Here is a 25,351-nt window from a genome sequence, read left to right as displayed (position 1 = left end):
CCTAACACCCTAACCCTAACCCTAACCCCTAACCCCTAACCCTAACCCTAATAGCGGTGTCCTAACCGGTACGGGCTACCCTAACTCTAACTCTCTAACGTGATTCGCTTCGCTCATCACCTCTAACTCTAACTCTCTAACGTGATTCGCTTCGCTCATCACCTCTAACTCTAACTCTAACGTGACTCGCTTCGCTCATCACCTCTAACTCTAACTCTAACGTGACTCGCTTCGCTCATCACCTCTAACTCTAACTCTAACGTGACTCGCTTCGCTCATCACCTCTAATACTCTAACTCTAATGTGACTCGCTTTGCTCATCACCTCTAATACTCTAATGTGATTCGTTTCGCTCATCACCTCTAACTCTAACTCTAACGTGACTCGCTTAGCTTATCACCTCTAACGCTAACTCGAATATGGCTTATATCGATCATCACCTATACTGAAACTCCTCCTATCCCTCTTACTCCTACTCCCCCATCATTTCAAACCCTAACCACCTTGAATCTCTCTCTTTCCGATCACCCTAACCACAATCAATCTCTGACTTTCGCCCTTACCTTCTTCGACTTAATATCTAAATAAATGAAACCCCTCCTAAAACATTCTATACAAATCCCTATCATTAATAACACTAATACTAAGTCGCTTTCGAAATAACGAATACCATTAATAATAAAATTCATCTCCCCTCTCTCCTCCATAAATCCAAATAAAAATCTTAATCTATGAATACCATCATGAATCTTCCTATCAGATTATTAAATCGAACTCATCATCTAATCAATAACATCAAATTTTCAGATACTAACTCCCTATCGAACCAAAATCCTTCTACTCTCCCCCTTCTACTCTCCCCCTTCTACTCTCCCCCTTCTACTCTCCCTATATATCAAATTCTTATCCCTAGTCATCTATGACCCTAACCATTATATTCCCTATAATTCCCCCTTCAAACAAAATCATTATACTCTCTATAAACCTCCTCCTCAATCATAAAACACTAATCCAATTATATCCTTAATAAATCCCCTTCAAAATCATCCATCACCCTAACCATCATATTTCTACTAAATCTAACTTACGATCTAAATAATGATATCCATGAATTCCCTTCGAAATCATCTATCTCCCTAACTATTACATTTCTACTGAATCTTCCTATCAATCTAAATAGTTATACTCTATATAATCCTCTCCCTATCATCTATCTCCCTAACCATTATATTTGTACTGAATCTTACTGACTATCTAAACTATAATACTCTCTATAATCCCCTCTATTATCTATCTCCCTTATATGATATTTCTACTGAATCTTACATACTATGTGAACTATAATACTCTCTATAATCCCTATCATCTATCTCCCTAACCATTCTATTTTGAATTAATCTTTCTATCTATCTCAACTATGATACTCTCTATAATCCCCTCCTGATCATCTATCTCCCTAACTATTATATTGCTGCTTAATCTTACTTACTATTAAGATGATGATACTCTCTATAATCCCTTTCCTATTATCTATCTCCCTAACCATTGTATTTCTACTTGATCTTCCTATCTATTGAAATGTTATACTCTATATAATCCTCCCCTATCATCTATCTCCCTAACCATTCTATCTCTGCTTGATCTTCCTATCTATCGAAATGTTATATTCTATATAATCCTCTCCCATCATCTATCTCCCTAACCATTGTATCTCTGCTTGATCTTCCTATCTATCGAAATGTTATACTCTATATAATCCTCTCCCCATCATCTATCTCCCTAACCATTGTATTTCTACTTGATCTTCCTATCTATCGAAATGTCTAACTCTATATAATCCCCTCTATCATCTATCACCCTAACCATTCTATTTCTGATTAATCTTGCTTTCAATCTAAATGATGATACTCCATATAATCCCCTCTCTATCATCTATCTCCCTAACCATTATGATCCCTATCAATCACTGAGTAATCAAAATGGGAATATGGATCTATATATTTGGATTCATAATGATATATCTTACTCTCGACTTATGAATTATGGCTCTAATAATTATGATACTGACTCCTACTATGGCATACTACTAAACAATTGCCTAACCCTGAATGGAATTGATACAACTATAACACCCGAATCTGGTTGTCTTACTTGGTGTCCAACCGGGTGTGTAATATGGCCTGGTATTTAAACTGGCCTGCTGGACCTCCAAAATAAAAATCGGCTACCGAATCTGCCTCCAAACTGGCTTGGAAATTCGGATCGTGGATATATATCTCTCGACTAAACCCTCCCTCCTACATCCCAACCTCATGATATATCCGCCGCAACCATATGAATGCACGAACTAACTCCGTATGCTTCTCCCACCCCTGGGTACTGCGTTGCCCTAAAAACGCTGTCACCTGCGGCTCATCCTGTGCACTCACCCCCTGCTCAGCTAATCGCTGCTCCCATAATCGCTGGACCTGCTCCTGCTTGGGGCCTCCAAACAACATCATCCCAACCATCGCGTATAATAATCCGCGGTGCGCGCATTCCCCACTGGACCACCCGGAGCATAATGTCTGTGGCATCCCACATTGGAAACAACTGGTATATCGCGCGTACTGGACCCGCCGCCGGACTCGAATCATCCAATCCCGCGCCTGCTGGCTACTGGGCTGGGCACAATGGTATAATTCGTGCTCAGCATTCCGGCCTTCCTGCGCACAAATCCAACAACGATCCTGCCATTCCCGCGCCTGCTGCATTAAAAACTCTTCGTCTGTCAGTTCCTGCTGCCGCGCCTGCTGATGCTGCTCGGACATGCGTGCGCGATCAATTTCCTGCTGCTGGAACTGTTGCCGGACCCCAAATGGAATACCTCTGTGGTCATTGGATTCTGCGCTGGCTGCCATGGTCTGCCTGTGATGACTGGATCCTGTGCCGGCCGCCATGGTCTGTATGTGATGACTGGATCCTGTGCCGGCCGCCATGGTCTGTATGTGATGACTGGATCCTGTGCCGGCCGCCATGGTCTGTATGTGATCATGAATGGGGCTCTCCCATGGTGCCTGTGACTGTAAGCTCTCGGAATCAATACTGCTGGCCGTCTCGCTGGCTTCTGGGCTGGCTTCTGGGCTGGCTTCTGGGCTGGCTTCTGGGCTGGCTTCTGGGCTGGCTTCTGGGCTGGCTTCTGGGCTGGCTTCTGGGCTGGCTTCTGGGCTGGCTTCTGGGCTGGTTCTCGGACTGGCAGCTTCGCTGGATTCCTACTCTTCTATCACCTGCCAATCGGGGTCGCACCCATCACATCGTGCCTCACTGGTGACCGAACCATAATCGTGATCCCCACAATGGGATCGCTGGTATCCATCTACCACGCCATCCAAATACCCGTCCAAAACGACCCGCCGGCATGGACTGGCTGACATATATGCATCTACCCGCTGCTGCTCCGCGGACGGCGTGTCCTGCATCCACGGCGGGGGGTATCAACCCCGTCGGGCTGGATGATGATCGCCTCGCTCGCCTGACCGTCCCGACCTGCGCGCCCGCTCTCCTGCGCGTAATCCAGCAACGTTCGTGGTCGCCCCAAATGGATGATGCTGCGGATGTCGGGGATGTCGACTCCCATCCCTAATGTACTCGTCGCCACGACCACCCCGTGGGGCTGGCTGCGAAACCGCTCTAAGACGCCGGCCTTATCAAGCTGGTCATGGTAATACGCCTCGCACCCAAGTATCTCCGCCATCGTCGTGACATGTTCGACGATATGCGCGTACACAATGGTGCGCCCGCCCCGCGATCGTCGGATGCGGTCCCGGATGAATGCTGCGATATGATCCATCTGGATCCAACGATGGGGCCCATTGTACTCCCGCTCAATGATCGGACGCCACAAACGATATGCCACGTTGGTCCGGCTGGTTCGACCACGGAACAAGCTGACCTGCTCCCGGGACCATCGCATGCGCTGCCATAATCGGTCCTCTAAGCTGGGCGGCAATGTCGCCGTCAACAAAACCACCTGCGTCCGTGCGATCATCAATCGTCCAAGCTGCTGCATCATGGGCCGGAAATCACGCTGCTGATTCAATACGATGTGGCATTCATCAATCACAATGCGGTCCAACCGTTTCATGACCTGGGCGAACATTAGTATGGATCTTATGCTCCGTCGATGCTAACCTCAAGCCCGATGCGCGGGCCTACCTTATAACCTGGGTTTTAAGCGGACCTCTGCTGACCTCTTAAAACCCAGCTTATAAGCTGCGGGCGCGGGGGCATCTCAGTTGGTGACGGTGGGACATGGGGACATCAACCCTAATCCCTGGGCCCCCGTTTTAAAACCGGGGTTCGAACGCATCCTTATAACCCCGGTTCTAAACTGGGGGCGCCGGCTGGGGTCTCGGATCGCGGGGGGACATACCTGCTGTCGGTTCAAAAACGTGATGAAATCCTCACTCAACGCGGATTCGGGCGTGACGAGTACAATGGCCGCCTCGTCGGGCGGCCGCCGGCTCTCCCATTCGACGCACGAGATGCCGGCCACCGCGCATCGCTGCTGCAAGTCCTGGCGTAAAGCAATCAATGGGACGACGACCACCGTTAGCCCGCCGCTGACCCATGCCGGTAACATGAACAACATGCTCTTCCCCCCGCCCGTCGGCATCACGACGACCACGGGGCTCACCCCATGCTGGATCGCCTGCATGGCCGGCCCCTGGATACCGCGGAACTGGCTCTGGTCGTCGTTGGTCATCCGCTGCAACGCCTCCGTCATGTTCGCCTGGTGGAGCTGCCACTGGCGCTGCCGTCGCCGCTCGTCGGCCTCGCTCTCCCACGGCCCGGCCTTGCGCTTCCCCAGCACCCGTCCTAGTGCGTCCTCCGCGCTCTCGAACCCTAAAAACCGGTGCCAATCCGTGCTCGACAATCGGAACATCTCCCGTCGGTGCGCCGTCGTCCCGGCCTGCTCGGTGATCTCGCGGCCGTAAATCATCCCCGCCAAGTGCGATGAATGCGCCGCCTGTAAGTCCGCGATGTGGCCCATGAACTGGTCGTAGTCCATCCCCGGTTCATGATCTTCGTCCATGGGCGTCTCGGCACTTCGCTCACTCTGGACGTTGTCGGGGAATGCACTGGACCACCGTAAATACCGCCGGCTGATGCCAATCGCGATGTTCCGGTACGCGAGCAAATTCAACGCGCGTCCCTTCAAGCCGGCGGTCGTCTCCCGTTTCAATGCTTCCCGGAATCGCTCCGACGTCCACTCGCGGCCACGGTGGGGGTCGGGGCCCCAGATGTACGATGCACGCATTTGCATGGTCTGGATGGTCTCCTCGCTGGTGCCCTGGACCTGCTGCTGCAACGCCTGCAATCGTTCGACGAATGGCAACACCAACCACAGATACCACACGACCAGCTCGCCGACGGCGCGCGGCAAATACCGATGGATGATCTTCGCGTCGTTGCTCGCATAAAACCCCTTGTGGTACTTCGTGGCGAACACGACGAGCCCGTCCTCGATGAATACATTGCGGTGGGCCCCTTCGGTGTTGCGATGACGGATACTCAACAGCTCGGGGGCCCGTCCGGGCTGGCCGGCGGTAACATGGATGCCGACGCTGAGCTTCTCGCGGAACTCCACCACGTTCTGCATGTATCGCTCGATGGCCCGCATGCGGAACCGACGCTCGGGGCCGTCGATGAACCGCTGCTGTAGTCGGGGCTCGCTCTGGATCCGCCCTATCAGCCACTGTGCCCCGGGGACGGGCCACGGCGTGCGACTGTCATTCAAAAAACTCCACCCGGGCTTGGGCTGCGTCGGGTCGTCCATCATCTGGTCCCATGGGATCGTGGGGGCGCTGGCGGCGTCGCACATCAATAGCTCCTCGTGTAGCAGCTGGCGCATGGAGCTGACCAACCCGTGGACAAAGCCCCGGAAATCGCCCATCGTGAAATGGACCTCCTTGTAAAGCAACTCGTCCTGGCCGGACCAGCTCACGTGGCCGGTGGCCGTACTGCTGTAATGGATGCGTAAACCGTACGTGCGCAGATCGAGCATCCACTGCATCGGACTATGCGTGCCGCGGACCATGAACGTGTCCGTCAACAATCGCAGCCATTCGCGAAACGGTCGTGGTTTCCGTCGCTGCTGCTGGCTGAATTGCATCGGCTCCCGACGATGGACGGGCTCAAACGCTGGGCTACTCCCGGGACTACTCCTGGGACTACTCGCTGCGCTGCTCGGTGCGCTGCCTGGTGCGCTCTCGCTCCCGTAGCCCTCGTCCTGCCCAGCGTATGTATAGTCGACATCGTCCATCGGGCTCTCCACGGACCACACGCTGAGCTCCCGACGGTCGCGCATGTACTGGATGATCGCCTCGGCCCGTGGATCTAATCGTAATGATTTGTGTAATACCATGAATCGGCTGATCTTGATCATCTTGGACAAAATCGGGGGATAGCTCTCCGCGTCCCGCCATCGATCACGGCCCTGACCAAGCACGGCTAATGCGCAGACCAATGCACACTCGTACTCTTCGGCGCCGATGCGCTGGTTCAATAGCTCAATGCAAAAGTCCATGCATGCGGTCTGGATCGAAGTCATCTGATACTCCTCGTCGGTGTGGTCGCCCTGGCTCTGGCCCCGATCCTGGCCCTGGCTGTCCATGGGGTCGGGGCTCCCACGCGTGTCTTGGGCACACCGCCATAGTGCCTGCCATGCCCGTCGCTGGCGGGGGGTGAATCGGTATGGCGGGCTCTGCCAATCGTGCTCGACCTGGGTGCGGGCGAAAAACATCACGATCTGCTGCCATGGCTCGACATGCCGCTGGATCTGCTCCTCATCCATGTACGCCTGTAACGGCTGGTATGGGCTCTGGTCTTTCTCCGTGCGCGCGGCCTCAATACGGATCAGATGGCCCGTCTGCTTCGTGATGCGCTGGCTGATCCGCGCGACCCCATCCATAGCGTCCCAGATGGCGCGCATAGCCCCTTCTGGGCCCTGGGCGTCCTCCGGGGGGGTCTTGATGGACTTCAGTATATCGCGGGGGAAATGCCTACGAGCCGTTGGTCAGTCAAATCGTGGATCAATCGATCAACCGCCAAAGCTGGGCTGCGCGCCCTACCTTAGAACCTGGGTTTTAAGCTCATTCCTTAAAACCCGGGTTCTAAGATGGGGTGCTTAAACTCTTTCTCTCTACCGTCAAGCCAACGATCGACGAATCAATACGCACCTTGTAAATATGTGGCCCACTGCGTCCGTCGTAGCCACGGGTTCGCCTCATCGAGCGGGCCGACCTGGATCGTATGGTCGTTGTTGGCCTGCGATTCAACGTACGTCTGTTCGAGCTGCTGGATGAGTTGGTCGACTACATCCGCGCGGGGGGCGGTCCAACGGGTTCATGATCTGGGCCGGGCTTGCGAACGTGGATGTAATGCGAGCCATGGCCATGCTTAAAGAATCGCTGGCAGATGACTGGAAGCATCGAGTCCTGTATCGCCTGCTGACTAGCTTCGATTTCGGATCGTTGGGGCTTGCCTGCGTGGTCGTGTATAGACCAACTATGCTCCTGGCGCCAATGGATCTTCATCGTCTTAAGATTCCGACATACGTAGCCACACTGACCTCGTTTGCATAAAAGACCATCGTTATAAGTACGTAAGCCCTTAATGGGCTGATCGACCCATATGGGGTACTGAAGTTCATCGGGATTTTCTTCGATACAATCCCAATTACTAATCGTTTGGGCGACCTGACGGGCGACCGAGACGGGGATTCGATGCGGACTGTGGGTTAAATGGTAAAGTACCTGCTTTGGCCGTACAGCATACTCGCACTGCCGGCATATAATGATGGGAAATGGCGTCGCTCGTGCAAATAGCTGGTCGGCGGTGGGGATAGTCGACATCGTATATGGAGATATATGTAATTGATCGTGGTATATCTTTGACTCGTGGTTGTAATCGACGTAGATCCAAAACCACTCAGATTATGATCAAATGGAAATGGGATACGACGACGAGGCCCTGAATAAACCCCTGAAAATCTCTTCCGCTTTAGACTAATTTTGAAAATGATAAGTCGACGCTATTGTATGGTGATGCTGGTCGGGGGTGGCCCCGATCTTACCCAACCAAAATAACCCGACCATTTTATATCCCTGCAACCACCCCTTCGAATCGGAATTTTAGACTCCGATTCAAAATGCGTATGATTTAATTATCGCTCTTTCACATACTAAACTCTGATACTTATTGGACAAGTAATCCTTATGGTAGTGGGCTTTTATTGCTAACGGAAATAGGCTTATGGCCCCACTTTTCTTATCTATAGTATAGACTTACACCCTTATGCCAGGCGAGTCCGCTGCTCCCACCCCCGTTGGCTAGGGCTGGGAAGGCATTCGGGCGACTCGGCGAAAGCATTAGGTATCGGCCCCTTAGCGCCAAAATCGATCCCATAGTTAAGGCCTTAGCCCAATATGGGATGGTGCCCGTACCTTATACCCCCGTTGGCTAGGGTGTCCGAATATAAGTCCTATATCCAAATCTAGGCTCTGTAGCTGCTATAGTGGTCGAGTTATGAAGGAAAACGTCAAAAGCGTGATGTACTTATGGAGTCGTTTTGATATTGCGCTAACGCAACCTTATACGCGTAAGTGCGGGAACTAAGCCGAATTAGGTTAGTATATGTAGTCCGTAAGGACGGCGTACCACCCTACTAATTTCTTGATCCAACCACTTTAAGATACTACCTTATTCTAAATCTAGCCATTCGCATAATAAGACAATTGAATCATTTTATAATCGCCCAAACTATAATATATAAACTAGATCTTAGTACGTGGCGAGTGAGTGTGTGTTCGATATGTGTTGTTATGCTAGATATATATGCTGGCTCGTTATATATTACATATATTTGTAGACTCAAGACGATTCGATCGTGCTATTATTGCCATACTACACTACACTATGCTATACAAAGTAGATCTCAGTTCTAGACTTTATCACAAGCGTATGTTGAATATCTATAGACGTTTGAAATTGGTATTACATCAGATCCTGGCCTACCGTTCATCACCACTTAGCTCGAACGTGATCCACTCCCGTCTACGTTTTCGCTGTAGGGCCTCTCCCCCTACGTCGAGTTCGCTATAACTGCGTTTGCGACTAAGTGGCCTTGCAAAGCCAAGAAACGTATGCCACTCACGGCTAATCCCACGGAACCGGACCCGTCGGCCCTCGATCACTCCAGGCGCTTCCTGCAACCCCCGCGCGTATACTGTAGCCGCCATCCACGACCCGTGCCCAGCCTGCTGGTCGACTACTTGATCCTCCACTCCGTAATCGCGCTTAAATCCACCGCACTTAAGATGCATACGAGAGATCCCAATCGCGACGTGCCGCCAAGACAGTACGTTAATCCGGGTCTGGAGCTGCGCTGCTGCTTCTTGCTTGAGGATGATCCCAAGGCGGGCGGGATCCCAGTGCCCCTTGTCGTACGGCCATAGGAAAGGGGACTGGTTCATTCGATCTTTCCCCTGTGAAAGCATAGTCACCGCCTCTGTGAATGGGAGGATCAGCCACAGATAGTACACGAGAAGTTCACTAACGGCCTGGGGGAGATAGCGATGGATGAGCTTCGTCGTGTTTGTGACGCGCTGTGATTTAGAATAGGCCGTGACCGTACTCACTAGGCCATGCTCAATAAAGATGTTTCGGTGTCGCCCTTCTGGTGTGTTCCGGTGCCGAAGAGCTAGCAACTCCGTCCCTCGTGGTGGCTGTCCTCCGGTCATAAATATGAGTAAGAGGAGCCGCTGTAGGAATCGATCGACAAGCTTGAGATATTCCTTCACGGCATGTGGGCGCCAGATCACGCTCGAGTCCGACCGCCGTACCTCGGTGAACTCCTTGCGGAGCGACTCGCTCATAAGAACGCGTTGTAGGAGCCACTGCTGGCCTGTGGTTGGCAGGATGGCCTGATTGCGTGGGTCCTGGAGGAAATTCCACCCCCGCTTATTATTCACCGGATCGTCGGCGAGCCGATGTAGCGGGAGCTCCGGTACTACCCCCTCTCGCTCGTCGTCCTCGCTAAGGAGGAAGAGTCGTTCGAGGTCGTACTGTGCGAGCTCGACCTCTACGCGGACGAATCGTCGAAGGCCATCCATAGTTAGGTGGAGCTCCCGATAGCTTAAGGCGTCGTGGTCGTCGTTCCAGTTGATATACCCTATACTAGTCGTCGTGTTCTGGATCTTCTTGCCGTAGGCCCGGAGCCGGGTAATCCACCCAAAGGGGGCGTGAACCCCGAACATAAGGAAGCGCTCCCGCATGCGGTCGAGTGCGTCGCCCGGATGCTCAACCTCGCCGTCGTCCGCGAGCTGTACAGCCCGCTGGGCTACAAGCATCTGCGATATCTTAACTAAGCCAGACAGGTGCCCGGTGTAGCTCAATGGGTCGCGGTACGTCTGGTTCGGTACATCGACCCCGATCGTTGCCATAAACCCGATTAGGGGGCTTTCGAAGAGATCGCCCCGGAGCTCGTGGTCGAGGAGCGCGATCGAGAGATCGAGGCATGCACGGTCGAGCTGGGCCATGGCTCGCTGGGCGGGGGAGCTCTTACGGGTGCCCTTGGGCCCACTTGACGGGCCGAGTTCCTGGGCTGGGGACTCTACTGCGTCTAGGGACTCTAGGCCGTTCTCGATCTCTAGGCCTAAGAGCTGCTGGGCAAACTGGTCGATCCGGTCGACAGCTTCGAGCTGCCGCGTAGTAGGCTGGTGCTTTAGATCGATAGCCTGGTTAGGCCGGCTAGTCCGAATGACGAAGCTAATTAGCCGTACCCAGATCTGCTGATACCGGCGGTACGTCTTAGGACGGAGGCGGATGTGGATGGGGCGGTCCCAGACGCCCTGTCGCTGGAGGAAGCTATTGATCTTTACCTGGTCGAATTCGTTGATGCGGTAGCTAGTAATAGAGTCGAACGCCGCCTGGACTAGCCGTTGGACGCTCTGCTCAACGGCCTGGAGGATCGGCTCCGCCGTAGGATCGGGTAGGGCGGCGAGCATAGCCAGATCGCGGAAGGCGTGCCCACGAACGTACTCCGGCCACCGCGTGAGCTCGAGCCACGGCGAGTACTCGGTCGGGTCGCTATGCGTAGGCGCGACCTCCTCGTCGGCCCGCGTGAGCCTATCGGAGCGCTGGAGCGCGTCCGCCACCTGCGTCTGTACGAACTCCGCCTCGCTCATCTCGAGGACGTGCCGAGCCCGCTGGACCTGCACAGTAGGCGTCACAATGAAATAGCTACTCCCCCGGCCCGTTGGGAAGAATCGTTGGCAGCTGACGGGACGTAGGGCTGGCTGCTGCGACGGTTTCGAGGGGTCAGGGCGCCCTAGACGACAGCGGATGCCATGGTCTCGATATCGATGTTGTCGCATCGATTGTGGGGTCCGTACCGCGTACGAATCGCATCCGTCCTCTAGGCAGCCCCAGCCCATGTAGACAGGGAGCTCTGGGAGAGGGAGGGAGTCCGGCGGCGGGGGGCGGAATGGTTCGACGTGAGGGTCCCACGGGTCGACGGACCAGGCCTCTTGGGCGGCCGCGGCTCGTTGCTTGCCCGTTCTCGCAGTTATGTGGTCGCGATGGTTCTTCGAGCCGAGGTGGCCTGAGATCCCTCGCGGCGGAACGCCATGCTCGCAGGTCTTACAAACCCAGATGCGGTAGGTCTGATTCCAGGCGAATAGGTCCATAGTTGTGAACCAGTGGCGTAGGGAGGGAGCGGCCAAAAGGGGGGGGGGGGGGGGGGGTCAGAATGGAGGGGGAAAAGAAAAAAAAGGACGATGAGTAGATGGTAGAGGAACCAGAGGAGAGAAGAAGAGAGGAGAACGGAACTAGCAACTGCTCCAACTACGACACGCGTCTGTATATGCGGTAGCGGCGACAGATTGACGACGTTGTGTGTTGTGGTGGTGCGTGAGACGCGGCATCGTGGTCATCTCCTACGCTACGACGCGTCGAGAGCGCGTCAAGGTCACGATCGATCTAGGCACCGAGTGAGGGGAGGAAGAGGGAGTAAAAAGCAAGTAAAAGCCAAAGAAGCCAAAGGGAAAAGGGAAACATCGATAGTGGCATATAGTCTAGTGTAAGGGGTGGGTCGTTGGTTGGTCGGGTTCGGGGCACGGGACGCTAGGGGCCGGGGGCACGCACCGGGGAGGGTTTGGACCAATGGGGACGGGGGGAATGTCACTGGGCCCCCCCCCGACGACCGCAGTGACATTACCTCTAGGGTATAGGGCGATTAAAAGATGGAGGAATTCTGGGAGAAGACTACTGTTTTGATTCTAATGATGCTATATTCAATGTACAATAAGCGTCGTGGCGCTGATGGTTTGTGTCTTGAATTTCGCACCACGTGACCTTCGTCCGGGGTTTTTCGTTCGAGTTTCTATTGGCTGAGAGTATTTCGCTTCCCCTGCGACCAATTTTCAATAATATGTAAAAAGAAAACTAACTTTAGAATCTGGCGGATGCGAGCTTTCTAATCATACTGAAGTGCTTTCTATCCGGGCGTTGTGGTGTTGTGGTCACCTGCCACGATTTGCCCGTTGGAGGTCATGAGGTGGTCGTGAAGCTATTACTTGAGACAGGGGAGGTGGATGCAGACAGGAAGGACGGAGAATGTCGTACACCACTTACCTGGGCTGCGAAGCATGGACACGAGTTGGTGGTAAAGCTATTACTTGAGACCGGGCAAGTGGATGTGAACTCGAAGGACAATGAAGATTGGACACCATTGTTCTACGCCGCGCGGGAGGGACGTGAAGGAGTAGAGGCTATTGCTTGAGACAAACCAGGTGGAAGTGGACTCGAGAGACTTTTTCGGCTTGAGACCGTTGTCCTTGGCAGCAAGATTTAGACGTGAGGGGGTGGTGAAGTTATTACTTGAGACAGTCCAAATTGATGTGGTCTCGGATGTGACCACACTTTATGGGATTTTAACGGGACTGCGCATGACGGGACCGCGCTCGACGGGTCTGCGCTTGATGGGACCGCGTTTGGCATCACTGCGATTGAAGGCTGCGTTTGAAGACTGCGTTTGACAGGTGACACAGGACATAGACTGTTGTAGATAAGTAGAGACTCTTCTTCGGTCTCTTCTTCCCTTTCTCAACTTGGATCTCCCGTCGACTACGTACTCAAATTGAATTCTTTATTGATTTTCTTTCTTGATCTGACATCTGGTCACAAGTAAAACCAGGCGAACCACCTACGTAGTATGGAATTGTGAACAATCTGATCATGGAATCGAGTCCGATACACAAAGGCGCTGAACCGCTTGCCACGAACTTACCACGAGGGATTTGGGTCATATGTAAGATTGACTGAACGCATGTTTTGTATCACAATTCAACGCGTATAAATATGGACATGATAGCTAGACCTGAATACCATCGTTTTCAATCATTGTCACATGACACTATCTAGTAAATTTACTAGTGAATACAGGAACTTCAGACTCCGACATTTACTAAAAAATAGCTGACTGAGTAAGTCGGATCCTGAATCATGTGGCCCTATATGTTAGGCAGTGCTCTAACACAACTTCATACCCGTGGCGCTTCTAACGGGCTTGTTATTGTCAAAGTAATATGAAAGACACTTGGATACTTTCCTTTGGAAGGAAATATATTTTGGTATAAAGATAATGTTGGAAAACTGTATTGGCATCTTTCCGTTCTCAGCTTCTTTACGATAATCATGACTAGAGAGCGTCCAAATAACGGAGATAAACTATGGAATTGTTATTATTTGAACCTATCTACGCATCTAGACTTTTAGATAGCCAATGAAGTAGTAGAGAAGCGTGCAAATGATAAGGCAAATCAGAATACCACATCGGAAATATTTAGGCAAACAAAATCAGGATTCCAATCAGCGTTATATATGCCAATCGCACTAGCGAAGTTTCTCTATACATACATTGCAAAAGCAAAATCATTAGTAGTTTATACTAGTACTATACAGCGTAGATCCGGAAGCTACATGGGGCCAGGACTCTTAATGGGCCGGGGCGCTAAAGGAGACCGAGACGCTAAATGGGATGGGCTTGCTAAATGGGGCCGGAATGCTACATGGACCGGAACACTAAATAGGGCCAGGATGCTAGATGGGGCCGGGACGCTAGATGGGGCCGGGACGCTAGATGGGGCCGGGACGCTAGATGGGGCCGGGACGCTAGATGGGGCCGGGACGCTAAACGGGGTCGGTTCGAATTACGTCTTAGTAGGGAATATTTGCCCGCTTTACCGCCGCGGTCTTACCGGGCTTAGAGTTATCGTCTTTCTCCATGCTGCCATGGTAGTGCTCAAGCAATGGCGGTGTCGGAGAGTATACGTAGATTGGACAGGGACAAGACTGCAGTTGGGGCCAAAACCCGGCTCCAAGGTCCAAGCCAACCTCCAACACGGGTCCCCATTAGGGCCTGATTGGGGGGTAAATTTTCACAATTCGTGCTTTGGTATATGTAAGGCTGCTGACCTATGTAAATAGAAATACTGTTCATGAACACTATTCACGGTCATCTTTGGTTCAATTATTTCATTATGAAACCCCCGAAATATTGATAAATATTTTTATATACTTAGGATAATAGTATAGCCTATTATGTTTGGTATACACTGTCTGTCCCCTTCATATATTTACTCTCACCGTTGATGTTGTGAGTAATATGATAACAATTTGCCACTCCTTTGGCGAGGGCGCTATGTACATAGTAGTTCCTGTCTTATCTGTAGGTGGGTGGGATAATAGTTGCAGAAAGTGAAAGTTCGATTGATTCAGGAAGAAGGAATATAAATAGATCAAAGTAGATCAAAAGAGTCTAGGATCACAAAATCCGGGTTTAGTTTACTGCGCACGCTCTAGTGAACATCCTTTAGAACTTTATTGAGCGCTGGAGGGCTAGACGTTTGGTTATGCGGAGACTTGCGGGGTGAGGGGCATCCAACAGCAATTAAAGCCCATCTTATCACTTTGGGGGCTGTAGATATAATGAGCCGGGCAGCTTACAGTACCTACAGTACCTAGAGTGAAGATAATCGACCAAAAAGAAGAGGAGAGACATCAGTGACAAGACGTAGTTATGCAGACTCATGTATCACCCAGGGGTAACATTGCTTTTTCTTTTAAGTTCCTGTAGCCGAGAACAACGATGTACCCCTGGTCTAATTTGGGTCATGCGGGGCATGCGAAGGTTTGGATAAAACTCGAGGCATAGGGAAGGGGCCACATCTTGTCTCAGATCGGTATCCCTACACCAACTGTAAAGACATCAATATAGCGCTATTGGTGGCTTCTCGCCGAGCTTGACTGACTCGCATCCTGGTATGCGACGGAAGTTCCGAAACGAATCTCACTGTTGACTAAAAGTTGGCAAATATGGAGAAAGGATCCCAGTCGGTGCTTGGGTGCTCTCCTGAACCACTCCACACAACAGATTGTGGAGAGAAGGATCATAACTCATTTCGTTGCGGTTTTTCTTTTGTGGGGGTGTCCACCAACACCAACACCTAAAGTGCTCTACGATTTGCCCCACGAATCTTTTCTTCAATCCTAACCTGCAAGATATGGAGGAATAGTTACTGGTATGGACCCACGGCCTGCTTATTGACTGTCGTTCGATTAAGCCTAAATCAGTACCAAGTTCAAGGAAATGGTTGAGTTACCGTATTGACCCCAGGGCAAATGTGGTCAATTTCTTGTTTCTACAGTGTCGAGTGTTCCAGCCCCTTTGAAAGGCCTCAAGCCTTTCCCGAGGTAGCATCATCCTTCTGCTTGTCATAACTTGACGCAACCGAAAAGTATATTTATATAAAGGGCCTTCCCATCCTAGGAGGGTATAGCATAATCGAGGAGATCGACTTGGTCCTTTCGTTAAAGACCATACATTTGTTGGACATGCGTCTCCTTTGGCTTACCTTGGCTTCCTATGGTCCGTACTCCATGACTCTGATTTGCATTGGTTAGAAGAAGAAAATGTCTGATGACCAAGAGCAGCCACTACGGGAACTGCTGTTCCCCATATCCAGAAAAAGGATGCTGTCACAAGTCCGTCCAGCACGACCCTCCCATCCACAACACCGACCCCGAGCCAGATTTCTGCGAGTTTGGACCCAGTTCCTACAGATAAACAGCTTCTTTGCCAACCCGATCATATGAACACAAATTCCTGGATCAAGGACGACATGGGAAATCAGGTAGAATTTCTGTAAGTCAACACGTCTACTAGTTGAGCTTTATTATTGCTAGGAAGTTGACTAATGAATGCAGTGCCGAATTAATCCCTGATGACTATACGAAGAGCTTTAAAGATTTTATTGTTGAAAAAAGTTATGGATACACTAATTTTGATTGCAACTTGTAAGTTTTAACTGCAATCTTCTCCTCTTTTTCTAGGACACTTTTGAGAGTTTCCAAGCTAACGGTATTTTTCGCGATATAAAGCACGCCCGATGGCCGGGCGTGCTCAAACCCCAATAACGAAGCAACTTGCCAACATGATCCGACAGAAGGGCCGTTAACAAATGCCGAGTACAACTTTTTGCTATACAGTATCTATAATATGTGGGAATTCTTCAATGCCATCATGAACGGTATCGAAGAAGCCATGGACGATCTCGATAGCGTTGGATTGGGCCTCTCGGGCGTATTTAGTCCGTTGGACTATAAACCGCAAAACCAGGTAAGAATCATCAGTAATTTAACACCCACATCCTATCATGGTATCCTGACAAGAATCACGCTTCTCAAGGAGGATAACGATACTTGGATTATTACTATCCTAGCAGGCGTCTTTGGAATGGCGGGCGGAATTCTTACCGGAGCTCTAGGTCGTTTCACTGAGGGAAATGGGTTTCAAGGCGCCATCAATGCAGACGCAGCGGCTGGAATGGCGAGTGGACTTACCACTATCACCAATGGCATGGAAAACGCGTTGATCACAACGGAAAGTGATGCGTATGTATACACAACCATCCAGGCTCAGTTCGAACGTTCTATTCGGTTAACATATTTGATAGTGTTGCCCAGGGGCTTCGTGTCTTCGACAACGAAGTAAACGCATCCTACATCGGACTCAATCAGACAAAATATGCGATTGCAAACATGTTCAACACAATTGTCAATGGTCCTGTGCACAACGATATGGATAGTGAGACGTATGTAGTCAACAGCAACGTCAGCCTTTCGTCAATCTTGAAATCAGGCGTATTCGCCTCCCCGGCATCCGATTTCACGACTTACCATATCGGTTCGACTATGGTGGACAGTTTGCGAGTCTCAGAAATTAATACGCTGTGGATGATTCAGAGCGTCTTCATCGCCAAGCTGTCCGGGGTATGGTATGGTGGCACGCCTATTTGTGATATCAAACTATATACCTCGGCAGTCGCCTGCATTGACGGCACAGCTTACTTCTTTATGATCGCCGGAGATGAGATACCGGGTGGGGACCATCAGTGGCCGGCGGTGCGCGGGGCTGACCAGCTTGGAACGTATGGCCTGAACTTGACCTATGTCGCTACAACCTCCGAGTGGTCTCAGAATAAGTATGGGTTTGCCGCCAACTTCACCAGCAACTTTAGATCAACCATCATAAACACCTTGGCTCTGCAGGGTCAGGTTGCTCCCGACAATAAATGGTTCACCCTTCCCGAATGTGATTTGGACTACTTGAATAAAACTTACAATACGGAAAAGTATTCTAAGGGCGGCATTCCACTCTGGCCGTCTCAGGACATACTGGACAACCTAGCTGGAGGCTGTGCAGATGAAGTAAGTTTCAGACCTACACTTCAACAAAATCGGACCCATCGCACCTCTCTTCATATACTAACCCTAATCCAATTTCCACAGTGTGGGTTGCAGAGCCTTGTCAGGACGATGTGTCCTCTGACCAGCCTTAACAAAAACGATGGCTCGGAAGACCTACCATGGCCTCTCACGGAAGGCTTTGCTCCAAAGGACCAGACTCTGGCGAAGTATCAATAAATAAGTCTGCGTTAGAGCCCCTGCAAGATGTATGAATAAAGGCTTATTGACTTTGTTCCGGGTTGGCTGTCTTTAAAACTTTTGAAGATATTGCCATTGCCGGAAGGGAATTACATACATGGCATTGGTCAAGTGACAGGAACTGTCTCCCGTAGCGAAGTAAGTACCTCATTGAAGGACTCAAGATCTTCTTTGAGGTCGCGTACAGATTTTGGATAGGGTGGAAAACTCCAGGCCGTCATGTAAAGAGGCATACAGGACTGGGAAGCAAGTGTAGCTAAAGCTACTGGGCCAGAAGCCAGGCTGAGGAGCTTTGCTATCTCCTCGGTCATTTCTTGAAGTGAGGAGGTTAGTGTAAGGTGTAGGTGAACACTTGCAGACAAGGGACGGCAGAACTGGGCTCCCGAAGTATCTTTCGGGATAAGTAACAGATTAATGTGGATTTCAATAGAATGCAGAGTCCAAGCACTCGCTACTGCCCGTAATAAAGAAACTTAGACCTATTGGATGGATTGAGGCGAACGGTTGGCTTTCGCTGCTCTGGAGGAAGACGAGGTCCCCTTCTTGGAGTGACCTGACATGCTTGGGACCCTGTGTGGCTAGGTTCCGCGAGTTTAAAAACCGTCATTCTGCGAACGGAACTCGGTGAAAAAGGATAAGAAAGTTGGTACTAAGGCGCTGGTTTTCATTCTAGAGGGGGTCTATGAATTTTCCTACTAGGCAAACACTCACGATGGGAGCGCTTTCAATTCGAATACTATACATGATTGGGTCTGGGGCTTAGTGGATAGGGCATGTGCGTCAACCCATTTCTGGTACTTAAATTAATTGGGTAGGAGGCCAAACAGCGGCGTCAGGTCGGAAATGCTACGAAAACCGATGTCTAAGGCCACGACCGTACAAATAGCTTTCGATGAACATCCTGCCTAGTTCAAATTTCGGGGGATTCAATGACTAGGACCCACATCGGTCAATGGATGACCGATATTTCTCCGTCTCCGCCGCCAAATATCTCTCTTATTAGGGACGATCGCCTTTCAAGGGGTGGTGGTTTGAACTAGCATTACCACAATTCAAGTCCGGAAGTTGCTCGCTCGGAGCAGATGGACATAGTGTGAGGTTATGGTCAAGCCATTCGTCACAGGAACCTGATAAGAGGTAAGCAGTCTTTTTGGATGATCGTTCATGCAACGAATCTTTCGAATCTAGCCTTTTCTCGTTGACGGGAGTATCTGGATTACATGAAACCAGCTGAGCTTTCTCATACTCACCCATAGTTTAGATCTTGGATGAGTTCGACTTGGCAAATCAAACCATTCCAGGACAATTATGTATAAGGTATCTGGTAAAAGAATAGTTATCTTCCAGTTTGTACAACTTATTAACAGGCGGAGAAATGGGAAACAGAACGGGGAAACTAAAGCACTTTAAGCTCCGCGACGGGAAATTAACCTTACCTTAGCCTTCCCCACACTTTTTCCCCAACCGGGGAGGTACAACTGAGGAGGCCCACGGGCTTCTCAGTGACTACTATAAATCTAACGATATCAGGCCCGTCCAATTGCCATGTTTTCGTTTTGGGAGATCGACAGAGCATCGCCATTTGACTTCTTCCCAACGATTGCGTTTTACCAGTTGCTATGAAGCTCTACCTGCCAAAGACTACTGTAGCCATAGCGGTCTTGGCTGCAGCTGGAGCTCATGCGGCTCCTCAGCCCGCAGGTGCAACAGCCACCCAAGCTCGCCCATCGTATTCGTTCAGTGCGATGACCTCTGTGCGATATGCCACGCCAAACCCCCGAACATCCTCTGTGACGACCTACATGCCGCCTGCTTCTATGAGCGCCATCCTGCCCCCAAAACTTGTGACAACCACCTGGAAGAATGGAGTGGACGCCTCCGACTGGGACAACCCATACGGCCAAGCTGAGTGGAATCGGCGGTGGGTACCATTCATGCCCAACATCTCCATTTCGATATTCAGCCTCTCGACTACTGTGGCACCGACACCAATCCCATCGACGTCTTTGATTCTGCCTCCGGACAGCGGTTTCCTGTACGGTGCACTCGAGCCCAACATGACTTTCCCTTCGCACTTCATCTTTGGAGTCTCTGATTCGGCTGGCCAGATCGAGGGCGCTCTTCAGGATGACTGGCTTTTGCGTGCAGGATCTTGTCATCTGCGGTATTTACATTAATGAAGCGGTGCGTGCTCTCAAGCTTATCATCAAAGTGCGCGGTCGCGAAGGCCGCAAAGTCATCATCCATCTACTCTGGGTCAACATTCTCGTCGTATTCCTGAACATCCTACTCCTTCTCACGGAGTACAAGCTACACTACATCCAAGTCAGCTTCACGACGGTGGTCTATAGCATTAAGCTGAAGCTGGAGTTCGCCATGCTCAACCGTCTTCGCTCGCTCACGCGGACCAACCCCTGCGTCTGCCAGCAGGAACCCACGCAGCGGCGCTGATCAAGCGATATGAATCTCTTTGACATTATTTCTACATCTTCACGGGTCGCACCAGATGTTAGGGCGACACTAGACTTTGCTCCATCAGGAATGCCATATCATCCTTCGCGGCCCAGCAGCATCCATGGATATCACCAAACACTACGCGAGACAGCCAACGATAACAGCATCCCCTCAGGGGACATTCTTCCTCACCAACCGTCTCAGGGTACCATTTAAACTCCACCCTAGGCAGCTCGTCGGAAACCCTGTCCACACTAGAATTGAACTTGCCGAAGCTCTCACCATCCTTTGATGATTGAATTCCTCGCCGAGGAGGCGCGGCTCGCCTTTTCTAAGTCCACTAAAGGCGGAGCAGCGTAATTGTGGCTTTATTCGCGAAGCTATAGCGAGCTTTCGCTGGCTTAGCTAGCGATAAACTTGGCTATGGACACAGACCTTAAATTTGAACTGGACAGTGTGGCTGGGGAATCGTGTTTGACCCAATGGGTTTCGCTCTCAATGGAAGGGTGTGGGTATTGGTATCCCACGACAGACCACTCAGAGACTACTACGATAGAATAAAGAAGTACACTTTTAGAACAATTAGAATAGTATAAAAGGAAGCCGTCGTCAAATACAACATGTAGACTTGAATTAAGTCACTCTGGTCGAATGATGCCTTTCTCAGAGCAGATCCCCGTGTACAAACCACCGAAGGTACCCACAGCGATCGAGCACCCTGGTTATGATCTTGCAATTCTGGCCAGCTAAAATAATCAAGCAGGCTGAGAACGACCGACCCAACAGAGATGATGAAAGCGAGAAACAGAAACATTTTCTATTCAGAGTATGTTCAATGCGTGTACCGGAGTCTGACGGAGCCATGAATGTTAAACTCATATACCCTTTTGACATTCAAGCAGTGAATCCAGCTTAAAGTCCTTGAGCTACTGTGGATACTCATATAACCTTGCGATGCGGCGGACTAAGTTTATCAGATCTCTGCACGATTCAAGTAGAAGGGCTCGTGCGACTTGCCCCTCCTGTCGTGGCATCCCTTGATTTAACGAACCGTGGCCTGCAACGCATGATAACGACAATATTCGGGGGGTAATGAGCGCATTCTAGCCATCTCGATCGCTCTCTACTAAGTCAGGCTTGAGCCCGTTCACTATCACTGAGCTATTAATAGGCTTTGGTTGACCGCCGCAGACGTTGTCGGATGCAATCTCCTTTCTATGCATTTGCAACGTACTCAATGTCTGTATTGCTCCGGCAATGCCTGTCCTAGTTTGTGCCAGCTCGTCTCGCATAAAGTCGTTTTGCGACGCAAGAGTTTGTATTCCATGGCGGAGTTGGCTGACCTCCGCCTGAAGCCTCTGAACGTCGTAAAGGGACTCGTTCAGGCGGGTGTGAGATCAATCCAATTCCACTCCTTGTTGGAGATTAGCAGCTTCAAGTTCGCAAATCTTTTCTATGAAGGCCATTTGCGTTCCCTTGCCTCTCTACTCGCCCCTTTTCGCCTGATTAGCATACGATATATCTCTGAAGAATTTGGCATCCTATTCACCTCATTTGCAGGGTCACCAGCGTTTGGCTGGGAATCTTGTAGCATCTATAGTGGAACAGCCTCGAGTGAACGACCAAGCTCATTACAAATTGACTAATAAAGGCTTATTGTGCCGGTGCTCAGGCTTGATTTGAGCAATACAGCATTTGATTTCGTGATGGACTAGGAATATCCGTCTTCGGGCTACGGCTGGAGACGAACCATTCTAAGAGCGACGGCGAGGCCAAGTTAGTCATCTATGAGTATTAGCTGCGTTAAGTAGATGGGGATGGGACTTCATATACATATGTGGGCTGCTAGGGCTTCCCAACATTGTTTCCTTAGTCGCATGCGCTTCTTATTACTAGGTTTGGTCATTGTGCTTAAGCTTTTGCAAGTTTTCTCCTTAAGGGATGTATAGGTATTTATATAATTTAGATCAAATATTTGCCATTTGTACCAGAGAGCCTCTTAGTGTATGATTAGCGCTCCGTTCACTATGTTAGAAGCCGTGCCTATGGGCAAGGACGCCCCTACATACATGGTGGCGAATTTATTTGGTTGAATGGGGCTTATAATCAAATTTATGTCTAGTTGAGAACTTGTTGAAGCTCCAGTGAATTGTTTACCATTAGAGAATCCTCACTAGCTATAGTGAGGTCAACGCGATCAGCAAACGAATTTGCTTCTAACTTGAGCACCACTCCAAACCATAGCTGTAAGAAATCTCATGCCATTATATTTAGAGGACGGAGGCAGGTATTATTTCGACCAATGCTGATGTCATCATGCCTTTACATCTTTCTAAAATGCATATCAGAAATAAAGACACTTAGCTTAGAGTTGAAATTTGATGTCCTTGAGCGTAGTCTACTCGGGCTCACGGAATTTGTCTTAATACATCCCTGTACCCAGAATATAAATAATTTGAACATCTTAAGACCACCGTCGCTTCTCACTACTATTGTTTGCGTTGAAATGGCTCTAAGCGCTCGCCGGTCCCGCCGCCAAAGTGTGAGAAACGAGTCTAAGCTAACACAAAAACCTCTCCAACTTCGGGGCCGAGCGTCGTTCCAAGTAGTTGCTCGATCAGAAACAACTGGAATGGTGCAATATTCTCAAAAATTGCCCTGCCACTTGACTCTGCGCGCTTCTGCGCAAGGGGCATTGCTTTCATCTTATCAGACGGAGAGTAATCCTTTATGTGTTGATCTCCATCTTTCCCCATGAAAACCTTCGGCGTGGGTCCCAGCGCATACTTTGACATTTGGATAAATCAGTAGAGCGATATTCGAAATCAGATATACTCGCCCCCTGTAATCAATTCCCTATCAACGACTATCGCAAAATTACAAAAAATCGCAAAGGCAAGAGAGAGCAGAGCTTCCTAGACAAGGCTAGCATACAATTGAATAAATTAAAGCATCGGGTTGAGCGGATTTAGGAGCGAAGCCTTCTACAAGCCCAACTAGCGGCCTAGGTATCTACCAATCTCATACGCTACCTAGAGAAGCGGGAGCAGGCCAATGCCAAAAAGTCTAAGCACCAGTCATTTAAAGGGAGTGCTCTACGAGTCAGGCACAGAATATCTTCACTCGAAATAGGGATATCGTGGAGGCTAAGAAAGAAAGGCGGAAGTATGAGCGTGAAGCTAAACAGTTGGGAGATGAAATGTAACGCCGCGCCGAAATTAGGGAGCAGGAAATCAAAGAAGAGAGGCAGAGCTTGATTGAGTCAATGCAGATGACGGCCAGCCACTTCATACTATCGATATACCCGTATTGGCGGGAGGGGAGGAGGGGGGGAGGGAGATTTCCATGAGACTGGGTTTGGCCCTCACCAAGCAAGAGTGGTGGGGCCTGCCTGTTAAAATCACTCGGCGATCAATTTGCTCCACGGGGCCGACGCTTGGCCCCAAATAGCTTGAACTGTTTCTGAATTTAGATTGTTGATTTAGCGCAATATCCTTACAAAATATATCCACTTAAAAAGAATCTCAGGGCAGCACGATAATAGACAAGGTAGATATGCCACAACCAGAACAGAAATGCCCATATGTGAAATATACGATATTTTGACAAAGGTATACCCTAAGTAATAGCCATTTCCTAGGGAAGGCGATGTTCATCGAGGCAGCTTAAGCTTAATTACCCACACGGCCACGCCTAGTCATTCCGGGTGCTTTATTTGCTACAAGATGGGGCCAAAAGCCGTAGACATGGCCCTCTTTATCGGCGCTCCAATGCGCACACGCCAAGACATACTACTAAAACTTAGGAGCGGTTAGCACGATTCCGTCGCTCCGTGGATCCCTGAGATAATATCCTATTTGTTGGACTGGAACTCTGACGCTTTAAATACGCCCCAACCCATGTGCGCCCAGGCGAAACTTCCAATTCACTCTCTACGTTGACCCTTTTCGCATCTCTTCAAGTCGAGCTCTGCTTGACCTCGAAATCGGAAGTTTGTACTTCCAGATGTCTCAATGGCGCTCTCGAAGCCGTAACACGAGGCTGAAGGTTATCCAACATATGGTGCTTACACTTTTTGTTATCTTTGGGCTATATAAATTCTTTTCCACATACAGTGTGTTGACCTAAGCGTTGCGGCCTATGAGCTCTTGCCGCATAGACTAACTGGATTCATAGCCCACTCTGACGTGCTCCAGCCACAAGCGCAGCCTGTAGTTGGGAAAGTAACGATGATATACGGTAATCATTCGATCTATGAGAGGGGTTTGAGAACACAGCAAGAGCATAGTTGTCGATTTGGCTACCCGATGTCTATTCTGCGAAGGCCCATAGTGGACGGCACATTCAACAAATATGCGGCTCTTCTCTCTGAGATGCTGCTGGAGTTGCAGAAAGCACCGGATGAACGTCTGCAATGGCTATTGTAAGTCTGCAAAATAGCACGACCTAGCAGGCAACTCACGCAATTGCTAAACTGTTCTAGGTGGTTTGACAGCGATACGGTTCTTATGAATGCGAATATGCCTCTCGAGGTCTTTCTTCCTCCATCGAGCCTCCCGGACATTCATCTTCTGCTCTCCAAGGATTGGAATGGGATGAACAATGGTGTTTTTTTGATACGGGTGCATGAATGGTCGGTCGCCTTGCTTTCAGCAGCGATGTCCTATCCAATGCTGAATCCTGACGTGCCTCTTTTCTGGCCCGACCAATCGGCACTAAGTAACTTGCTCGACGAGAATGATTATTTTAGTCGATCCGTTGTGTATTGCCCACTGCGATGGTTCAATGCCTACATGAGGTCGCCGGACGGTTTAGAGCCAAATCCGGACTCACCGTCAAACCTCCAGGT

The 25,351-nt window shown here is 50.1% G+C and overlaps 10 protein-coding genes across 10 annotated transcripts; 5 read left to right on the top strand and 5 right to left on the bottom strand.

Moving 5' to 3' along the window:
- Nucleotides 1-2,338: 2,338 nt before the first annotated feature.
- Nucleotides 2,339-3,310, top strand: N7510_005165 (uncharacterized protein; the record flags this gene model as incomplete). The annotated part of the gene is made up of 1 exon (XM_056977091.1): nucleotides 2,339-3,310. One exon carries the CDS (start codon nucleotides 2,339-2,341, stop codon nucleotides 3,308-3,310), a length of 972 nt encoding a protein of 323 aa, XP_056837047.1.
- A 111-nt stretch (nucleotides 3,311-3,421) lies between these two features.
- Nucleotides 3,422-4,138, bottom strand: N7510_005164 (uncharacterized protein; the record flags this gene model as incomplete). The annotated part of the gene is made up of 1 exon (XM_056977090.1): nucleotides 3,422-4,138. One exon carries the CDS (start codon nucleotides 4,136-4,138, stop codon nucleotides 3,422-3,424), a length of 717 nt encoding a protein of 238 aa, XP_056837046.1.
- Nucleotides 4,139-4,270: 132 nt separating this feature from the next.
- N7510_005163 (uncharacterized protein) lies at nucleotides 4,271-6,952 on the bottom strand (the record flags this gene model as incomplete). Its single annotated transcript, XM_056977089.1, has 1 exon — nucleotides 4,271-6,952. The coding sequence occupies one exon, from the start codon at nucleotides 6,950-6,952 to the stop codon at nucleotides 4,271-4,273; it is 2,682 nt and encodes an 893-aa protein (XP_056837045.1).
- Nucleotides 6,953-7,355: 403 nt separating this feature from the next.
- On the bottom strand, nucleotides 7,356-7,895 carry N7510_005162 (uncharacterized protein; the record flags this gene model as incomplete). Its single annotated transcript, XM_056977088.1, has 1 exon — nucleotides 7,356-7,895. One exon carries the CDS (start codon nucleotides 7,893-7,895, stop codon nucleotides 7,356-7,358), a length of 540 nt encoding a protein of 179 aa, XP_056837044.1.
- Nucleotides 7,896-9,053: 1,158 nt separating this feature from the next.
- N7510_005161 (uncharacterized protein) lies at nucleotides 9,054-11,729 on the bottom strand (the record flags this gene model as incomplete). The annotated part of the gene is made up of 1 exon (XM_056977087.1): nucleotides 9,054-11,729. The coding sequence occupies one exon, from the start codon at nucleotides 11,727-11,729 to the stop codon at nucleotides 9,054-9,056; it is 2,676 nt and encodes an 891-aa protein (XP_056837043.1).
- A 4,895-nt stretch (nucleotides 11,730-16,624) lies between these two features.
- N7510_005160 (uncharacterized protein) lies at nucleotides 16,625-17,095 on the top strand (the record flags this gene model as incomplete). Its single annotated transcript, XM_056977086.1, has 1 exon — nucleotides 16,625-17,095. One exon carries the CDS (start codon nucleotides 16,625-16,627, stop codon nucleotides 17,093-17,095), a length of 471 nt encoding a protein of 156 aa, XP_056837042.1.
- A 47-nt stretch (nucleotides 17,096-17,142) lies between these two features.
- On the top strand, nucleotides 17,143-18,027 carry N7510_005159 (uncharacterized protein; the record flags this gene model as incomplete). The annotated part of the gene is made up of 1 exon (XM_056977085.1): nucleotides 17,143-18,027. One exon carries the CDS (start codon nucleotides 17,143-17,145, stop codon nucleotides 18,025-18,027), a length of 885 nt encoding a protein of 294 aa, XP_056837041.1.
- A 1,640-nt stretch (nucleotides 18,028-19,667) lies between these two features.
- Nucleotides 19,668-20,499, top strand: N7510_005158 (uncharacterized protein; the record flags this gene model as incomplete). Its single annotated transcript, XM_056977084.1, has 2 exons — nucleotides 19,668-20,135; nucleotides 20,197-20,499. 2 exons carry the CDS (start codon nucleotides 19,668-19,670, stop codon nucleotides 20,497-20,499), a joined length of 771 nt encoding a protein of 256 aa, XP_056837040.1.
- A 9-nt stretch (nucleotides 20,500-20,508) lies between these two features.
- Nucleotides 20,509-20,801, top strand: N7510_005157 (uncharacterized protein; the record flags this gene model as incomplete). Its single annotated transcript, XM_056977083.1, has 2 exons — nucleotides 20,509-20,707; nucleotides 20,731-20,801. The coding sequence occupies 2 exons, from the start codon at nucleotides 20,509-20,511 to the stop codon at nucleotides 20,799-20,801; spliced, it is 270 nt and encodes an 89-aa protein (XP_056837039.1).
- Nucleotides 20,802-21,605: 804 nt separating this feature from the next.
- On the bottom strand, nucleotides 21,606-22,134 carry N7510_005156 (uncharacterized protein; the record flags this gene model as incomplete). Its single annotated transcript, XM_056977082.1, has 2 exons — nucleotides 21,606-21,858; nucleotides 22,052-22,134. 2 exons carry the CDS (start codon nucleotides 22,132-22,134, stop codon nucleotides 21,606-21,608), a joined length of 336 nt encoding a protein of 111 aa, XP_056837038.1.
- Nucleotides 22,135-25,351: the final 3,217 nt, after the last annotated feature.

Source organism: Penicillium lagena (genome assembly GCF_028827675.1).
Source record: "Penicillium lagena strain IBT 129212 chromosome Unknown utg000002l_segment0_segment0, whole genome shotgun sequence".
Taxonomy (NCBI): Eukaryota; Fungi; Ascomycota; class Eurotiomycetes; order Eurotiales; family Aspergillaceae; genus Penicillium; species Penicillium lagena.
Note: the sequence above shows the minus strand (reverse complement) of the source record. Positions and strands in the feature narration are given on the sequence as shown.